Source organism: Meriones unguiculatus, chromosome 12 (genome assembly GCF_030254825.1).
Source record: "Meriones unguiculatus strain TT.TT164.6M chromosome 12, Bangor_MerUng_6.1, whole genome shotgun sequence".
Lineage (NCBI taxonomy): Eukaryota > Metazoa > Chordata > Mammalia > Rodentia > Muridae > Meriones > Meriones unguiculatus.
The window spans coordinates 74,589,933-74,609,239 of NC_083360.1; the positions used below are offsets into that span (position 1 = coordinate 74,589,933).

General features: G+C 40.5%; 1 protein-coding gene across 20 annotated transcripts in view; it reads left to right on the top strand.

The window, feature by feature from the left end:
• The window catches only part of Fggy (FGGY carbohydrate kinase domain containing), a 362,592-nt gene that overhangs the window by 133,423 nt on the left and 209,862 nt on the right, over window positions 1-19,307 (top strand). For all 20 annotated transcript variants that reach the window (XM_060365879.1, XM_060365896.1, XM_060365885.1 and 17 more), the window contains one exon: window positions 8,828-8,943. In XM_060365879.1, the coding sequence (XP_060221862.1) occupies window positions 8,828-8,943 (116 nt within the window). The remainder of the gene's footprint in view (window positions 1-8,827; window positions 8,944-19,307) is intronic.

A 19,307-nucleotide genomic window follows, 5' to 3' on the forward strand; every position in this document is an offset into this window, starting at 1 on the left:
TACCAAATTCATTCTATGAAGCCACAGTCACCTTGGTACCTAAACCTCACAAAGACTCAACAAAGAAAGAGAATTTCCGGCCAATCTCCTTTATGAACATTGATGCAAAAATACTTAATAAAATACTTGCAAACCGAATCCAAGAACACATCAAAGATATTATCCACTATGACCAAGTAGGCTTCATCCCAGGTATGCAGGGGTGGTTCAATATACGGAAATCCATCAATGTGATCCACCATATTAACAAACTGAAAGAAAAAAACCACATGATAATCTCCCTAGATGCTGAAAAAGCCTTTGACAAAATCCAACATCCATTCATGTTTAAAGTATTGGAGAGATCAGGGATACAAGGCACATATCTAAACATAGTAAAGGCGATATACAGCAAGCCTATAGCCAACATCAAACTGAACGGAGAGAAACTTAAAGCAATCCCACTGAAATCAGGGACAAGACAAGGCTGCCCACTCTCTCCATATCTCTTCAACATAGTACTGGAAGTCCTTGCTAGAGCAATAAGACAGTTGAAGGAGATCAAGGGGATACAAATTGGAAAGGAAGAAGTCAAATTATCACTATTTGCAGATGATATGATAGTATACGTGAGTGACCCCAAAAACTCTACCAGGGAACTCCTACAGCTGATAAACACCTTCAGCAAAGTGGCTGGATACAAAATTAACTCAAAAAAATCAGTAGCCCTCCTGTATACAAAAGACAAAAGGGCTGAGAAAGAAATTAGGGAAACAACACCCTTCACAATAGCCACAAATGACATAAGGTACCTCGGAGTAACCCTAACCAAGGAAGTCAAAGACTTGTATGAAAAAAATTTCAAATCTCTGAAGAAAGAATTAGAAGAAGATATGAGAAGATGGAAAGATCTCCCATGCTCATGGCTTGGCAAGATTAACATAGTAAAAATGGCCATCTTACCAAAAGCAATCTTACCAAAAGATTCAATGCAATGCCCATCAAATTACCAACACAATTCTTTACAGACCTGGAAAGAAAAAATTCTCAACTTCATCTGGAATAACAAGAAACCCAGAATTGCTAAAACAATCCTCTACAATAAAAGATCTTCCGGAGGTATCTCCATCCCTGATCTTAAGTTGTACTATAGAGCAACAGTTTTAAAAACTGCATGGTACTGGCATAGAAACAGAATGGTGGATCAATGGAACTGAACAGAGGACCCAGAAATAAACCCACACACTTATGGACACCTGATCTTTGACAAAGACGCCAAAACCATACAATGGAAAAAAGATAGCATCTTCAACAAATGGTGCTGGTCCAACTGGATGTCTACATGTAGAAAAATGCAAATAGATCCATACTTATCACCCTGCACAAAACTGAAGTCCAAGTGGATCAAAGACCTCAACATAAAACCAGACACATTAAATCGGCTTGAAAAAAAAGTGGGAAATACCCTAGAACTCATTGGTACAGGGGAAAACTTCCTGAACAGAACACCAACAGCACAGGCTCTAAGAGCAACAGTCAATAAATGGGACCTCATGAAACTGAAAAGCTTCTGCAAAGCAAAGGACACTGTCATCAAAACAAAGCGACCACCTACAGATTGGGAAAGAATCTTCACCAACCCTTTATCTGACAGAGGACTCATATCCAGTATATATAAAGAACTAAAGAAGCTGAAAAGCAGCAAACCAAGTAATCCACTTAAAAAATGGGGAACAGAGCTAAACAGAGAATTCTCTGGAGAGGAATACCGAATGGCAGAGAAGCACTTAAAGAAATGCTCAACCTCACTAGCCATTAGGGAAATGCAAATCAAAACAACCCTGAGATTTCACCTTACACCCATAAGCATGGCCCCCTTTTTTACTAATGCTTATTGCATATGTTTCAGTATATTATATTACTTTTATGTATGTTGGTATGTTGTTCACTAGGGAAGAAAATATTTCCCCTCCCACCTTTCCTCAGTTGCTTATAGTTCTTTGTGTAAGTTTCAGGCCTTGTTGGCTTTTCCTTGTTGACTTTGGCAGGTCTGTTGGTGGTGCTCTTGTTCAGCTCATGTTTGGGCAGTCATGTTGCTGAGAGTTTTATCTGTGTAGCTTATGATGTTACTAGGAGACACAGTTTCATAGCAAACTGCCTGATCCTCTGGCTCTCAGTCTTTCCAACCCCTCTTCTACAATGGTCCCTGAACCTTAGGTGTGGGAGTATTTTGTAGATGTGTTTTTAGAGACTGGGCTCCAAACTTGGCATTTTGATTGGTTTTGCTTTTCTGCAATGGTCTCTGTTTCTACTGAAGAGAAGTTTATTTATTGAAGGGTGAAGACTTCTCTTCTCTATGGGCATAAGTATGTATGCTTATAGATTATTGTTTCAGATTATGTTGGTTTAGTAAATTAATGGTTGTACTTTCTCCTCCAAAACCATGACTTTACTAACAATGAGTAATTAAGTGGGTTTCCAGTATGAGGCATGGTTTTCCTCTTGTTGAGCATGTCTTAAATTCATTCAGAGAGTTGTTGGTTACCACCAGGCTATGTGTAGCACTACTGCAAACTTGGGGTTATTGTACCATGCTGGTTTTCGATGTGGTTCACAGGCATCATTGCTGGGTAGTAGGACTGTTGGTTGCTTCTTTCCTTTGGAAGCTTGCATGATGCTTTCTGTTACCATGAAAGTTAGTCCTCTGGGAGGGGACATTCAGGTCAGTTCCAGCCTTAGGGGTCTCTGAGTCCTATGTTTGAAGTGCTCGGTGCCCTCAGCAATAGGGACTGACAATCCACTTCTGGGGAAAAGTCATAGGAAACAGAAATAAGCAATTTGTTTAGGGTATCTCTTGGACATCCCTGATCAACAGCTCAAAACAGGGCTTTTGGTGTGTGGTGTTGAGGTTTTTGCTATGTGGTCTTTGGCTGTGGAGGGAACACTGTCAGCCCTGTGCTGGTTGGTTACAGCAGCACAGACTAAGACATGCCCCTTAATCAATCTCTGACTTTGAGGCCTTATGTAATTTTTTTTTCAGTTCTAAGCCTTCGCTTGCATTTTACTTATAATACAACATGCCTGCTGTGCCTCCAGAAAACTCCATATTACAAACATAGTTTATATTTTCATCACCCGTTTAGACTAAATATGTTCTCATCTATGCTTGGATATACATATGGATAAGTGTTAGTGTTTAATCACATGCATGCTTACATATGTGCACATAGAAGTATACATACATGGAGAAAAAAATACAATATGAACAACATAAATGTTTATCCTTTATCTTATTCCTCTAGCTTCTGTTCTCTATGCTGACATAGCTACTTCGAACCAGTAGATAATTTGTGTGTTTTCTCAAACATTGTCCTCAGAAAGCACATGTGGGTAGTTTACTTTTAAAAAACCCGTGTATGTTGGAAATGTTTTTCTTCTCCCTTGACAGCTGAATAATATTTTGTCTGGGTGTAAGATTCTTGGATCAGCCTTTCTTAATGATCCCCTGTATATTATCCCCTGTTTTCTTCGTTCCAGGGTGGTAGGTGAGATTTCTTTAGCTTGTTTGGGTCCTTGGTTTTGTAAGCAACTCAGTTTTTCTGTCGTGTGTATAATTTTCTGTTTATTCTTGAAATTCAAGTATTTCCTGGATTTAATGAGAACCTTTCATCTGCAGGCTGAAGTTTCACCTTGGCACAGTATATGAAGAGCTTAGTACCGCACGTGTTTGCTTATAGTATCTTGCTCATCTGTTCTGTCCTTTGTTATTTTTTCCCTAGCTTTTAAAAGTTCCGTCTGGGATTCCCGTAATCCTCATGTTAGGATCCTGCTATACCCCTCCTTGCCGTGCCCCTTCCCTTGATTTTCTCTTTGCTATTGCTGTCTTTCTTCCTTGCTATAAGACGTTCCCTTCATCTGCTATTCAAAGGCCATTGAACTTGTTTCTACCCATGCCAGTGGTTGCTCATCTGTAGAAAACTTCATATTTACTATTATCATCATCAGTGTGTGTGTGTGTGTGTGTGTGTGTGTGTGTGTGTGTGTTGTTTGCATCACTTCTACCTTTATGTGGGTTCTGGGGACCATGCTCAAGCTATCAGGTTTGTATGTCATGTACGTTTACCTGCTGAGCTGTCATGCTAACCTGGACAATTTAAGCTTTAAATTTTATTTTTAAATTACTTTTTTTTTTCTTCTAAGAAAAATTTCTAGTATTTTCCTCCTCATCTCTTGTGGTTTTTATCATCGATACATTTACAAATTGTGTCACTATTTCTTCAGTGGGATCTGCCTCTTTTCAATACTCTAGACATCATCTTTCAGGGGACCTTGCTCTCTTATATGTATCAAAATACCCAACTATAGGCACTGTGTTTTATCTTGTTTTGCATTGTATTTTGATATACTGGTGTATCTATTTTTTTTATATTTGTACCCATTTTAGAGTCCTTTGGCATAAAAAACTCCATAAGAAAGATATTTAAGTCCTGTCCTGACATTTTGGCTGACTGTGAGGAAACTGGCCAGTAGTTAGGTCCCGAGGCAGATTGCCCAGTAAAATACTTTGGGAGTTGTCAAAGACTTGATTTTAGTAGAAGCTTCCGGGCAAGGCACACTATTTATTCCTCCATTAGTACCTTGTCTTTATTCACTGATAAGATAAGGTCCTGACTTCTTCTAAAGAGTCTCTGAGAGCCTGTGACCTCAGATGCATTCTTTAAGCATTGTTGATTTTGTTGCAGTAGTGACATCCCAGTAATCTCTCAATTGACTGTAAAGTCTAAACTCCCATATGCAGGAGGCTGAGGCTGCAAGATGGCCATGAGTTTCAGGCTAGTCTTGGCCATAATCTGAGTTCCAGGCCAACTTGCATAGAAATTGGACAGAAATTCACACACACACACACACACAGAGAGAGAGAGAGAGAGAGAGAGAGAGCGAGAGAGAGAGAGAGAGAGAGAGGGAGAGAGAGAGAGAGAGAGAGAGAGAGAGAGAGAGAGAGAGAGAACTCCTAATTACATTGTAATGAGCTATGTTTTCAGAGGAATCTGTATCCATAAAACTTCCTGCCTCCTAGTTCAGATTTTTTTTCCCAAAGAATATTCTCTGGCTACTGTTTACTGTAGGAAATAGGGGGTTGCTATTCTTTTCCTTATTAAGAAAAATGCATTTGGATTAGTTTACTTGTATTGTGAATTAACAATTGCTCAGCTGCAAACTACCACAAAGTTTCAGTTGTTGAACCCAATGGTCACTTATTTCGCTCATGAGAAGATTATTTCCTTTGGGCTCTGTGGATGGCTCTAATCTCAACCAGACTCTCAGCTGCCTGACCCTAACTGACACATCTAGGGATGCCATCTAAACCTGATTAAGCTGGTCCTTGCTGTCTTTTTATTTCTCTGATAACCCCATGAGCTAGCTCATCATGAATTCTTCATGGAAATGATGAAGGTTCAAGAGAACAAGCTGAAAAAAAAATCTCCATTTAAGCCAGCAACTGGTTTGCAATCATTTCTGAGTCATCCTTTGCCTAAATGCAACCTTGAATCATTACCTCAAAAATAAAAGGAGGAAAGGAGGCCCTTTGAACAATGCAGGGGTAAAAGGATGGTACTCCACTGTCACAGTATAAGACAAAGAGGTAAAGACAGGGGTCCGTGTCAACCTCCCTGAGCCATTTAGATTTACAGTGTCGTACCTGGAACCTTAAAGGAAGGACCATCAGTTTGGCTTTGAAGCCTAAGAAAACTTTTACAGAGGAGCAACAGTGAATTGTATTGTAAGGAAGACTGGGTATTTACCAAATGGACAGAAATGAGGACAGCAGCAATAGTTAATTAAGTTGGAAGGTAGGGCCAACAGAGATATCAGAGTTTCTGAATGTTGATGGGCTGTTGGTCAATGAAGAGTTAGTCCATGTGCTAGGCCAGTGGAAACAATCCCTTGACCTTGTCTCTTGTTCATAGCTTTGTTCTTTCCAATAAACTACCAGAGTCCCCCAAAGGTTGAAATTTCATCTCTTATTCTAGGGGTATGTCAGTCTACCATTTACTTCAGAGCATGCTTAATAATTGGCTCCCACCTCCATCCCCTGGGGGTAAAATGACCTTGCTTAAGTCAAGGGAATGAGTTAGGACACATATATTGTTTGTGCTGATGTAAGCACTCCTTTAATGTTTTTTTTTTTTTTCTCCCACTTAGCACAACCTGGCATGTTCTGCCATATAGGTCATATCAGACAAATATTTCATGATAAATGTCTCTTTCTTGCTTTTACGTTAGACCCTAGTAAATATTACTTCCTCTCTGGAGCTTACCTTGATAATTGCTTTCCCACCACTTAAACACCCACTCCCAACACTGGATCAAATTTTCCCTCTAAAGGTTCTCATATCTCTATGTACTTTCTTTGGAAAACGTAGGGCTAATTGTTATTATAGGATTTTATGTATAATTGTTTGAGTAATGTCTGTCTCCTGAGTTAAACTTTCTGCTTCTGGGAAAGCGAAGGACTAGGTCTTGTGTATACTACTTTGCCACTAAAGCTACCATAGCACCAGGATCATAATAGCCACTAAATACCAAGTGAAGGAATGGTTTTGTATGGCTTAATGTGTTACATCAAGGCTTTTGGTCCATGAAATGAGTTTTGATCATTCTTAAAATGGCATGAATGTGATCCCCTTGGGCTTGCCACATCCATGTGACAATATGAAGAAATATTTTATGTATTTATTATATTTGTATTCATCATGTCTTTATACTTTTTATTATATTTAAAGATAGAAAGTATGCTGACATTTAAAGTAAATCAGGCAGTGTAGTACGCAATTTGTTTGAATACCTTAAAGGAAATATCAAATGATATATAACCTTTCACCTAGAAAATCCACCTGCAGGTATCTACCCCAAAATTTGCAATTATCAGTAATTGTCACAGTCATTTTTCTTTTTTTAATTAAATTTTTATTTTTTTATATTAATTAAAGTTTATTCACTTCGTATCCCAGCTGTAGAATGCTCCCTCATTCCCTCCCAATTCCACTCTCACTCCCTTATCTCCTTCCTGCCCCTCTACAAGTCCACTGATAGGGGAGGTCCTCCACCCCTTCCATCTGACCCTAGCTTATCAGGTCTCATCAGGACTGCCTGCATTGTCTTTCTCTGTGGCCTGGCAAGGCTGCTCTGCCATTAGGGGGAAGTGATCAAATGGATAGCCAGCCACTTTGTTCATGTTCAGAGACAGTCCCTGTTCCCCTTACTAGGGAAAATATTTTTAATGTTGCTATTTTAATAAGTGTGCGTTATGGCTAGACAAACACCTGCATGAGGTAGGTTCTAGTAATACACAGACAAGAAGGACATTTTGTGATGAAAAGGTGTGTCTGTTTTAGTGGGAGAGGTGGAGAGAGAAATAGATACAGCTACAGTGGTCAGTATAAATCAAGGATGTGTCCAGGTAGGCACATGGAGAAGAGGCATTTGGCTCGACATGCTCTACATTTGGGCTTTCTGAAGAGAGACTCTGTGAGCTGACTTATGGCAGATAGCTAGGAATCATATGCATGTTGAGAAGACCATTCCAGGAAGAATAATGAGAAATAAGAGAAAAAGGCTAACTACAGGAGAGTGCCGGTGACTGAGTACTGCACAACAGAGAACGCAGGGGTGAGAATGACCAAGAGCAAAGAGGCAGACACAGACATCTCACAAAGAGGTCATGAAAAAGTTGCTATTACAGGTTTATAACTTTTGCTGTGGACAAAATACGAAGAATAGGTTAAAGAATATAGGTATTGCCTATGCAAAAACAGTTCATTGCATTGTGATAAGTCATGACATAAGATATACTCTGCGGGGATGGGTGGGGATTAGTGGTAGAGTGTTACCTGGCAGGCATGAGGCTCTGAATCTGGTCTCTGACACTGGCAAATAAACATACATACATACATGCATACATGCATACATACATACATGCATACATACATACATACATTTTTAGGTAGGTCAGAAAAGAAGTATTTAACCACAAATTAAAGTTTCATCCTAGGTCAAAGTAAAAGTTTGAGCTATCAGCATGAAGAAGTTGGGAGAGGGCTTTAAGCTACAAGTTGTGGAGTAGAGACAAAGAAAATGCCTCTTTCATAGACATTAGGGTTGTGACATTGAGAAATGAAGCTGAAAGGAAAACACCTTCCAGCATTGAAGTATTGATTTAGATTACAGTGATATATTATTTACTTTATATCAGACATTAAAAGAAACATTTTTATTATAGAAAACTTGGAAGATGTATAAAAGGAGATGACATCGAGACTCTTGTGAATCCATGTCCCTGCTCCAGTGGCCAGTAGCCCAGGCCAGTCCTGCCCATGCATCAATAGCACCATTCATGTCCTTCTCTTATGTTATTTTTTTGAAACAGGCCTCAAGTGCTATGTCATTTCATACACCAATATTTCATATGCACGTCTTCATGATAAAAAGCAATTTGAACATAGCCATACCAATATTACAATTAAACTTGAGAAGTGTACTAAGTTTCATTAAATAATAAATTAGTATTGTAATTTAGAATTCCACATGTGTCAAAAAGTGCAGAGTAAGTGCAAATGTTCACTTACTGTGTGTTTTGGTCAGGCTCCATGTAGAAGGCTGAGTCTGTTTTGAGAGCAGAAGGAGCTAACACTCATTACAAGAGTACACAAAGCCTCTTACTTAAATTGGAACACGTAATCACTGTTTCCTCTGCTGCCACCACACTAATGAAGACACCAGAGAAGGTATTTGGCAAAACACGAAGGGAGGCTCACTTTGTTGGTCTACCTCTCTCCAATTTCTCTAGGTCTCTCTGTTCCTTGGTGTGCAAATGGACGTACTCAGCAGAGAAAGGTTGGGATGACAGCTTCTGGAAGATGATTGGCTTGGAAGATCTCATTGGGGATAATTACAGCAAAATAGGTAAAATAATAGAAAAATCCACAGTGTGGTCATTCATGTGTATGTATGAGGATATTTATGGGGTTTATTTTTGTTTGAATTACATTATAAGAACTCAATCCATTTTTTTTTCAGACTAGGTTTTTCAGAATATGTCAGCTGTGATGGATAAGCCATGTCATTAGGCACTAGTTTTCTGACTTGTTTGAATTGGGTGGAAATACATTTTGTGGAGATCTGTCTTGAAACAGAGAATCCATAGTGGACCTGACGCAGGATGATCATGCACAGAGCAGTCAGGAATGACATCATCAAGGAGGCCTATAGGATCATTTCCAGAAGTAGGAAAATCGCTTCATGAATTTGGTTCAAGGAAAAAACCACAAAAGAAGAATAAGGAAAGAAATAAAATTGAAAGGTCAGAGTTAGACGAATCAAGGACAAGACAGAAAGTAGGATATGAGCCAATGCTTGCTGAGCCATGGACCCCAATTTTATGAGGCTGTAACTAGATGTGGCAGATCTGAGTGGCGGGTAGGTGTTTAACAGGTGCAAGTTTCAGTATCAGGTCAATATAATTACAACATACTAACCTTTACCGTTTAGAGCGTAATTCCAGGGGATAATGGTTATTTCCTATAGTCACTATGTATTATTCTGGTAAGCGATTGCTGTTTAGGTAAGCACTCATACCTGCTTGAATAGAAATCCCTCTTAATTGGTTTAGTGTGCTGGCTATAGCATTGTGACAAGATCTAAAACTGTACTGTATTATGAAAAATACCTCATTTCTCTCTAATGGAAGTAAGTGGCTTTTAGTGCAATTCTGTTGGTCTTCCATTCTGTTGTTCCCAGCCAGTAAAAAGGAAGAATCAAAATAACTTAAGAATTGTGATGGACGTTCTCTTGGAGGCAGTAACCTCACTTCTGATTACCTCTTGTTGCCCAACCCATGTCCAGTATATCCCACTGTGCTACAGAACTGATTGGCTGGGGAGTCATGTGTTTATTTCTGTTCCCACTGAGATGTGAGAATTGTGCTTTTTAAGTTAGTAAGGTAAACAGCAAGTGGTTTGGTGCAGCTTCTGACCTCCTTAGTCAGTTTTTGAAGACCCACTTTTCTCTGGTGGAATCCTCATTATGGCTCAATGAAACAAGGATATGGTAAACAAACATGCAGAATGCAAGTCAGCACTTGCACTGCTAGTCGTGCTGTACAATCTGTGATCTGCTCCACCTCTGCTAGCTAACTGTGGAGAACGGAGCAGAGCCAGGGCTATGAGCACAAGAGAGCCACTGGGGCATCTCAATACTGTGAGCTCAAGAGAGCTGCTGGGCATCTCTGGCTCAGTTGAAATCTTCCGGAGGGTCTGCGCTGGTAGAAAAGGCTTGAGATGAGGGAAGAAAGGAGAAAGCTCATCAACTGCCTTCTAGGCCCCCTGTGGTGATTTATATACATTGCTCTATGTTGTCCTCATAAAACTATTAATTTAATATTCCTGTTCTAGATAGGATGTGAGATTAGGTTCCTTTAACCACTTTCAAAGTTTACCATTGGTGTTAGCATTTCCCTTGTTTCATTCTAGACTGAGGTAACTGAAGTAGTTCTGTATCTGGCCTCTGGTGATGTTAGTCAGTAGAATATTCACCACTCAAAGCCAATCTGAACTAGGCTGGGGCAAGCATGGAAATCTGGGCCAGCATGGGATAAGCTAGACTGTCTGAGGAGAGCGCCTGTAGGAGACAGCGATTCTCATCCCCCTCCCTCCTTCATATCCCACAGGCCTTGTTTCACATAGGTCAACTTGCTTGCAGATGAGGATGAGAGGTTAGTAACATTTGAACACGACCAGAAGCCCCAAATCAGTCAGTATCACAACACTATACTGGAGCACGGACTTTCTCTTCAGTTACGTTAGCCATTTCGAAAATCAGGTTGCCCACTCCCCTTCAAAAAGCTAGTTTCTTCTTGAACATTCCCGTGTCAAATTAAGCACAGTGTGGATTGATGACCACTTTACGTGTCTTGATTCCGTACTAGCCTGTGAACGTGTTTTCACACAGCGTTTCATTGTCTACCCCTGGATATCCCATCCTCACCTGAGGATGCGCCTGCTGTTGTGTTGTGATTACTGTGTGATTGTGAGTGGGTAAATTGGGATGGCTGGTATTAGGAGCTTAAGTGCTGCAGCTTATAAAAGCTGTAGAAGGTTCCTGCTGGGTTCAGTAGCACTTTAGATGTGGATCCACCTTAAACTCTTACTTTTTGATTATGTTGACTTTTTTTCTAATATTATACAGGATACATGTTCAATTAGTATATTAGTTCTGCTAGTAGAGCAATAGTTACAAAAATATTCATTAAAAGGCCATCATGCTGACCTAGTAGAACATTTCCAGAGTAACTTTATTAGATTTTTGCCTATTAAGTTAATGGATTTTTAATAGATGTCAGAAGGAGGCATATCCTGAACTATAATTTGCTGGATAGAAATTAAAACTCAATCATTCGTTAGAATTAATTGTAGGATGGTTCTTTTCATTTTTCTTTCTGGCTACTTGAGCTTGGAGTTTCAGTGTGCGCAGAAAGCATAAGACTTTCTTAAGAGGAGAGTTTGAATTTCAGAAACTTCGTTGGAAGCTCCCTCCAGATTCTTTAGCAGTTCTTGGAACTATGAAAGATGAGTCTCGGAAGTGTTCTGTCAAGTATTAAACACTTCTCATGGCCTCATTGCCCGTCAAGATGTGGGCAATGTAGCACAAAACCTTTTAGCAGATTTGAGCATCGAGTGCCATGTATTTGAGCATTAATACAATTACCATAATTTTCTTCGTGTGGAGCTTTTAGCCAAGTCTTTACCAGCCTTCTTTGGCTCAGCCTGTAAATAAATGCTTTCCCTGAAAATTGAACACCTCAGCAACAGAGAGACTTATGGAGGAATGCTTTTGAAATAAATTATTTATGAAGTATAAGTTAGTGATCAAATGTGATATTATATGGTATATCTCAAGGACAAGGCAAAAATTGCTATTTGGTCATTTTGGTTATGGAATATTGTAGAAGGTAGAGAAAATAATTCTGTGAGTTAATATAATAGAAACTGTATTTAGACTATTGTTTTAACATTGTGACTAACGGAGAAAGCATAGCCCACTCTCTCGGTGCCCCCACTCTTCTCCTCCCCCTCTCTTCCTGGAGTCTTTTTCCCCCTCTCTTTTTTAAATAGGGGATTATCTACCCTTAGTCCAATAAAATGATCTGTGTCAGTAAATTTCGACCTTTCCTTCTAGGCAAATCATTTCTGGGTCACCTATTTAATCCTAAATGTCTACCAAAAGCAGGCAGGAAGGAAGACATCAGCAGGGGGACAGATCCTGAGGAAGAGAGGCCAAGTAGCACCTGTTCTAATCCATTATCCAGGCTCCCTTTCAGCAAATCTCAGTTGCCCTTTTACTTCCTGGGAAAATCGTTTCATTGTATTTACTGGAGTAGGCCATGTCTTGAAAATTATTGAACCAGCATGACTGAATTGTTGAGAGATTATTTGCACTTTAGAATTGTGTTATGTCGAAAGATTCAGTGTACTAGCTTATGGGTCATTCATTATTTGAGATCAGCGATGCCTAGCAGTAAACAAATGCAGGGGCCAAGTGGAGTTGCTGACTCTGAAGTGAGAAACAGGAGAAAAGACAAAGCAAGTGTGAAAAAAGAGACCTGCCTGAGGGAACGGAGGGTGCCATTTTATGAAACTGGTTTTCTTTTCCCAAAGAGACCATATTTTAAGTGCTGTACAACTGTAGGCACCATCACGTGACATAGAGTGAATACTGGTGAAATGCCTGATGGATGAGAGAATACATGTTTGGATGAGGGGCTTGATAACAAATATCTTCCCTTGTCTTTAGTTATTCCGAAAGCTTAATGGAGTCTCCATCAGTTTTTTGAAGTAAATGATACTGTAGGTGACACAGTAGATTTCTTCCACAAAGTCGGTGCTCACAGCCATCTTCAGGAACATCTTAACTTAAGAAGGAACTCCAGGCAGAATAGCTGGAGACAATGCCATTCCTTCAGAGACACTTCCAGGACAGGAACTATTTTAACAACAAACAAGCTTAAGAAGCTTGTAAATTTTATTTTTCCATAGAGTAATGTAAATCCTGCAGCAACTGACACAGCAGTTTAGCTATTTTTGCCCTTTAGGTTCAAATTTTCAAGTAACGACTGTTGATGAATGGCAGGTATATGTTGGAGATGTCAGTGTGTCCTGACTTCAGTGCTCTTTCTGAGTTCTAACTGGAGTGGAACAATTCCAGGTCCCACCCGAGGAACTTGCAGTCTTGGCTTTAGTCAGGGTGAATGACAAAGCTTGTGGGTGGGCCTTTTGCTTTCAGTCTGACCAGATATTAGGCTCCTCATGCTACTGACTCGCCCACCCGCTGGCTGTTGAGGAAGCTGGAACAAAGAGAGAACAGATCTAAGTTCTGTTTTTCTGGTATAAGCATCATTCGATTGATTTGCTTGGTTCATGAGCTGAGAGAGACCACTGGATTGAGCATAGGTAACCTATGAAGAGATCCATAGCAAGCATGCCCCCGTGGGGTATCTAGGGAATAGCCCTACGTGTCTGATACATCCCTAGAGGTGTTGGATGTTTTTGGAGACATGGATCAGAGTTAGTGAGTGGTCGGAAGCCAGCAATAGGTGTGCTTCTATCGGTATTCCTCCAGGTTTCTACTAGCAAAATGAGTCATGGGGATCCTGAATCTATGATGCTGATCCTGGTCATTGGGCTGATAAATCCTTAATCTACTCTCACACAGTGTCTTAGATGTTCCTATCAGAATGGGGTGTGCCACCAAGGACTTGTTTATTTGCTTCTTTAATGGCTTGCTTTTCGTTTTAATATTCATGAGCTATGTGATGTGTGGTCAACTCTCTGTCTTTCAAGGGCTCCTCTCAGCCTGTTGTTGCTACTCCATCTTTGTGATTTGTTATTTTAGGTGAAGTTTGCACTAATATACATTCGGAAGCCTGGAGAGTCTTTGGTCACATCCAGCCTTTCATTTGGTATGTGGGGCCTGTCACACTACTTTTCTCCCATCTCCAGAAGGTGGTCAACAGCTGTCCAAGACTTTGCATTTTTTCCAGTTCCCATTTCATCTTGCTGCACTTTAAAATCACCCTTCTTATTCCTGTCCATCTTATGTAACTATGCCATTCTAAAGAAATGGAAATATCCTCCGAATATTATCCGAACTAGTTTAATCGTCTGTCTTCTGCCTGAGGGAATGTCTTGGAGTCATTTTCTCTGTAATAATAAATGCGTGACACTAGCCAGCAGTTTCTGATTGCCTCACAGGTGTTAGGTGCTAGAGTTAGTATACAAAATGAATATGAAAGGACCCTGGTACATCTGCTTGGAGATCTCTTATCTACTCAGGCAGAGATAGATAATATACAAATCAATGCTATCAATATTTTCAATAAGAGAGATGGCCCAGAAGAGATGGCCCAGCACTTAAGAGTGTGTACTATTCTTACAGAGGACCCAGGATTTCAGTTCCCATTACCCTCATTGACAGCTCAGAACTGCTTGTAAGTATAGCTCTTGGGGGATCCAATACATCTGGCTTCTGAGGCCACTGGTACTCATGTGCATATGTCTCTACAGAGACACACCCGCAAGCATACAATTTAAAATAATTTTTAAAATCTCTAAAAAAAGGATATTTAGTGTGTATTGTGACACCCCTGTCCCTAGTATCGTAGAGAAGCAGTGTAAGACTTGTTGATGTTTGTGATGATACCGAGGATCTCTTCTAATGAGGTGGTACTGGAAAAGAGATTGAAAAATATGAGTTCCCTTTACTAAGAAAAGAAGGAATAGATTTTACAGCAGAAGAAAATGCAGAGACATGGAGGCATGGAAAAATAGGGTGTATTCAAACTGTTGGATGGGGTAAGATAGGGGATAGGGGACTTATACCTTGTGGGACTTCTACCCTTGCTTGAAGATGGGCCACTAGTAAGAGCCTCACATAGTGGGATTTGCTTCATTGCTTTTAAGAGATGATCCAGTTACTGTTTGTGCCAATCTGAAAATAACATGAAAGGCACCAAGGGCCATTGTAGATAGATGTTTGTAGTGTCTGTGAAGATGAGTGTTTGTCTGTGTCCTGCCACCTCCATCATTTCATTTTTGTAATAACATAAAATACCCTCCTTCCTTTTTAGAAATATCCGTTGTGAAGTGTGAACATAAGTGTTACCTCAGATGTCCCAGGGCATGGTTTATGCAGCCGGTAGGAATGTTAGCTGTTATCATTTGTATGTGAATGATTTGTGTGGCACCTGGTGAAGCTTCCCAGCCATCTTCCAACCTTACACTCCCACTCCTGAGGTTCCCAGAAATACCATTTCAGCTATTGTCCCTTCCAGGAACAGTCTCAGAGAGGCAGAAGGACGAGGGAGCAGTGATGACCACATCATGATGTGATAATGGCAAGTAATGGGTTTTAGAAGCTTTCTGGTTCTGTACTGTTCCTCCCTACAGTTTGGCCTCTGGAAGATGATTGGAAACTCTCAGAAGTAAGGTTAACCCTGAGGTTTCCTTCATTCTTCTGAAGACTTCAGTAGATATCAGAGCTGAAAGGAATAATAAGGATCTTATTCTGGTGCCCTCAATTTATAGATAAGAACTGAGCCTCAGAGGTGTAGGATCATTTCTTGGTTTTGCAGCATTTTAGAGACAACTGAAAACAGAAATCAGGCCTATTACATCTCCACTGGCATCACCAAGCTTCTATCCTTATAATTTTCACAATTCTGTGCCAGTTCTCCTATTTGAGGGTTTCAACAGTGTTGTTTATTTAAGGCAATCTTGTTGTTGGCTGAGTGGGAAGAATCACTCAACAAGAATGTAATTCAGGTCAGCTGACACTGGAGGCCATCCTCAGCAATGTCTTGCTTTGCCCAAGCAGCCAGGGACAGTTGAATCTGGGAGCATAATAATCTCTAAAACTGATTGATCGATGTAGACAAATAGGAAAAATTAAGTAACATATTAGTTATTTGCCATGTTAGGGACGCTCCTTATCACCAGATTTAGACTAGCCTGATTTCAATTCTGGTTCTGTCACCTATGAGCCATACAAGCTCTGCCATATGCAACTTGAGCTCTTTGAACTCTGGTATATTGCATAGATTGGTGAGTTTGCAGGTAAATCTCCTGTCACATGGCATTTTTCTGGCAAATGTTGTTATTGTAAGAACTTTCCATTCCTCTGAGCGTGAATGCCTCCATATGACTGGTCAGATGTGCTAAAGATAGTGCTTTGGAATACTTCCCATAATTATTGCCAAAATCTAAACTTGGTGAATGCCTTTTTCTAAACTACTCCTGGGATCACAGAACCTTTTTCCAAGCAGGGTATAAGACAGTTAGACCCTGAGAAGTTACCTTAGTTGGAATTACAGGGCTCTCTACATTCTTCAGTTACATGTGGCTGGTGATTTGTAAACTGGTTTTCGATTGGTTTATCATGAACTGAGGACATATAGCCATATGCAAATTAAAAGTACAAATTATTTTGGTGATAATTAGGGGGGAAATCCATGACTAATGTTCCTAAAATGCTTCAGAACTTTTAAAGAATGTTTTTCTGTGTGTTGTTTATTTTTCCATAAAACTTTGAAAATGAGTTTAGTTTCTGTTTCATATTGGGGGAAATCTAGAAATGATGAACTTTCAAGGGAGAAAGGCTTTAGATCCTGTCCTAGATACAATGCCGACTGGCTGTATAAAATGAACAAGATGCCAACCCTCTCTGAGATTTGGTTTCTTTGTTTGTAATAATACTTGAAGGACTGTGGTGGACAAGGAGGATGTGTGTCAAAATGTGTGACTTTTGGAAAGGACTCAATAAAATAGCCTTTCATCAACCAACACAGCATTAAATAGCATATACAATGCCATAGTACAAATAGGCCCATCACTAGATTGCTGTCAGGCTCAGTCCAGGGAAGAGCACTAACGGGCTTTGATAATTATATTCAAAGGAGGAACACAACAGGAAGTAGGCTCATGCTATGCATGATAAGGTTATATTAATGACAGTAATCTTTCGTTTCCGTCTTAGCTCTAATTCACTGACTTAATGTGATGCACTCATATTCTGAAAACAAATGAAGGGCATGAAGGTTCCTGAGATTGTACATCTAGCATGTGTAAGATTGGAGCATTATAAATCATGACGGTGCCTCTGTGGTAAATACTATAAAAATGGGCCAAGGGGCCGTTGTTCTGCTTAAACTAAGCTGGGCTGCATTTATTGTAAAGAGGATCAAAACAGTGCTTAGACAGAGGGATCAGTGATGAAAGTGAGAGAGAGGCCATGAAAAGGAGGCCATTGTGGCTACACAAGAAAGGTGAAAGGAGACAGTGTATGTGAGGATGCTGAGATCATGATCTAAGAAAAGTAGTTTCATTAAGAAAAATGAATCTTGGTGCCCTAATCCCTCCATTGGAAGACTTTGCTGGTTACAGGATATGGCCATTTCAGTTTCTACATCCTCCATTGCTAGGAGTCTTAGCTAAGGTCACCCTCATAGATTCCTGGGAGTTCCCATTGTCCTAGGTTTCTACCTTGTCCCGGAGAAACCCCTTCCCACACTAATTCCAGTACTCTCTCCCTCCAACCTCCCCCTCACTTGATCCCTCCTGCTCCCCTCCTCAACTCCTCTCCCACCCAGATCCCTCCCTCCATCCATTCCTGATGTCTGTTCTATTTCACCTTCTCAGTGAGCTTTTAAGCAAACCCCTTTGGCCCTTCTTGTTACTTAGCTTTTTGGGGGGTCTATAGATAGTAGCATGGTTATCCTTCACCTTATGGCTTATATCTACTTATAAGTAAGTATAGATCATGTTTGTCTTTCTGAGTCTGGGTTACCTCACTCAGGATGATCTTCTCTACTTCCATTTTGCCTGAAAATTTCATGATGTCATTGTTTTCATAGCTGAGTGATATTCCATTGTGTAAATGTGCCACATTTTCTCTATCTACTCTTGAATGGACTGAGGGTCATCTGGGCTATTTCCAGTATCTGGCTCTTAGGAATAAAGCAGTTATAAACATAGGTGAGCAAGTGTCCTTGCGGCATGATGTAATTCATTTGGGGTATATGTCCAGCAGTGGTATAAACCTTCGACCAACAATTTTTCCTGACTACAAGATGTGCAGGGATAAAGATGGAGCAAAAATTGAGGGAATGGCCAACCAGTGGCTGGCCCAGCTTTAGACTCATGCATGAAAGAGAGAGAGAGAGAGAGCCCACCCCTGGCGCTATTAATAATATTTTGATATACTTGCAGACAGGCACCTAGCATAACTATCATCTGAGAGGCTTCACCAAGCAACTAATGGAAACAAATGCAGACACCCACAGACAAATGTTAGGTGGAGCTTCCACGGTGCCTGTTTAGCTTTCAGCATTGCATGTGACATGCCACCATCACTCTCCTGCCTCAATTTTCTTGGTCATAGAGAAGGTAAGTGGTGACCTTGGAGTCTGAGGTGGCTTACCCTCTGACTCCATGGTTCTTCTCTGGTTTCCCTCACCCTCGTTCGGTGAATTTTGACTTCTACACATTCATGACCTTTTCAGTTTCTCAGCACAGACCAACCTTTCTGGGAATCTGCATCAGAGGGCTGCTGTGGTGAGGTTGTCGGGTCACGGGTTGACTAATGACTTCTTCTAAGACCTGCTGGCAGGCACTGCCTGGCCTTGAACCCTATTGATCCCAGAAGTTTGCCTGTCACCCAGACAGCCTCAGCAGGTCCTGGGAGGTAATGAGTCACAGACCCACCTTCCCTGTGACCCATCTGCTCCTGTGGTGAGCAGAATGACGATGATATCTTTGTGGCATCATAAAACCTAGAAAGACAACATTAAAGTTCTGTTTAATTTTCATACCCTCTTAGCTGTTGAAATGTACACTGTATGGAGGAGGGGAACCAAACAAAACCCCCTATCAGTGTTCTTTCTTGCTCTTACTTCAGAGGCTACTCAAGGGACAAGGTAATGATTTTATGAGGTTTATTAATACTTCATGTTCTGCTCCCCTCCTCCCACCCTTTTCTATCAAGTTCTTTAAACTGAAACAGCACAGCTGCCAGAGGATTGCTAGGAAGCAGAGTCTTTGCGTATCCTGCCTGTTCTGTGATGGGCGCCATGCCCAAGGGTCTGTTGTTGTTGACTCTTGCTCCTGGGAGAAAACAGTGTTTGTTTTTCAGATTTCTCTTGAGGTAACTGTTGTGGGGCCAGACTGGTGTGGCTTTGCAACCTGACCCTGCCACGTACTATCAGACAAGTTACTTAACCT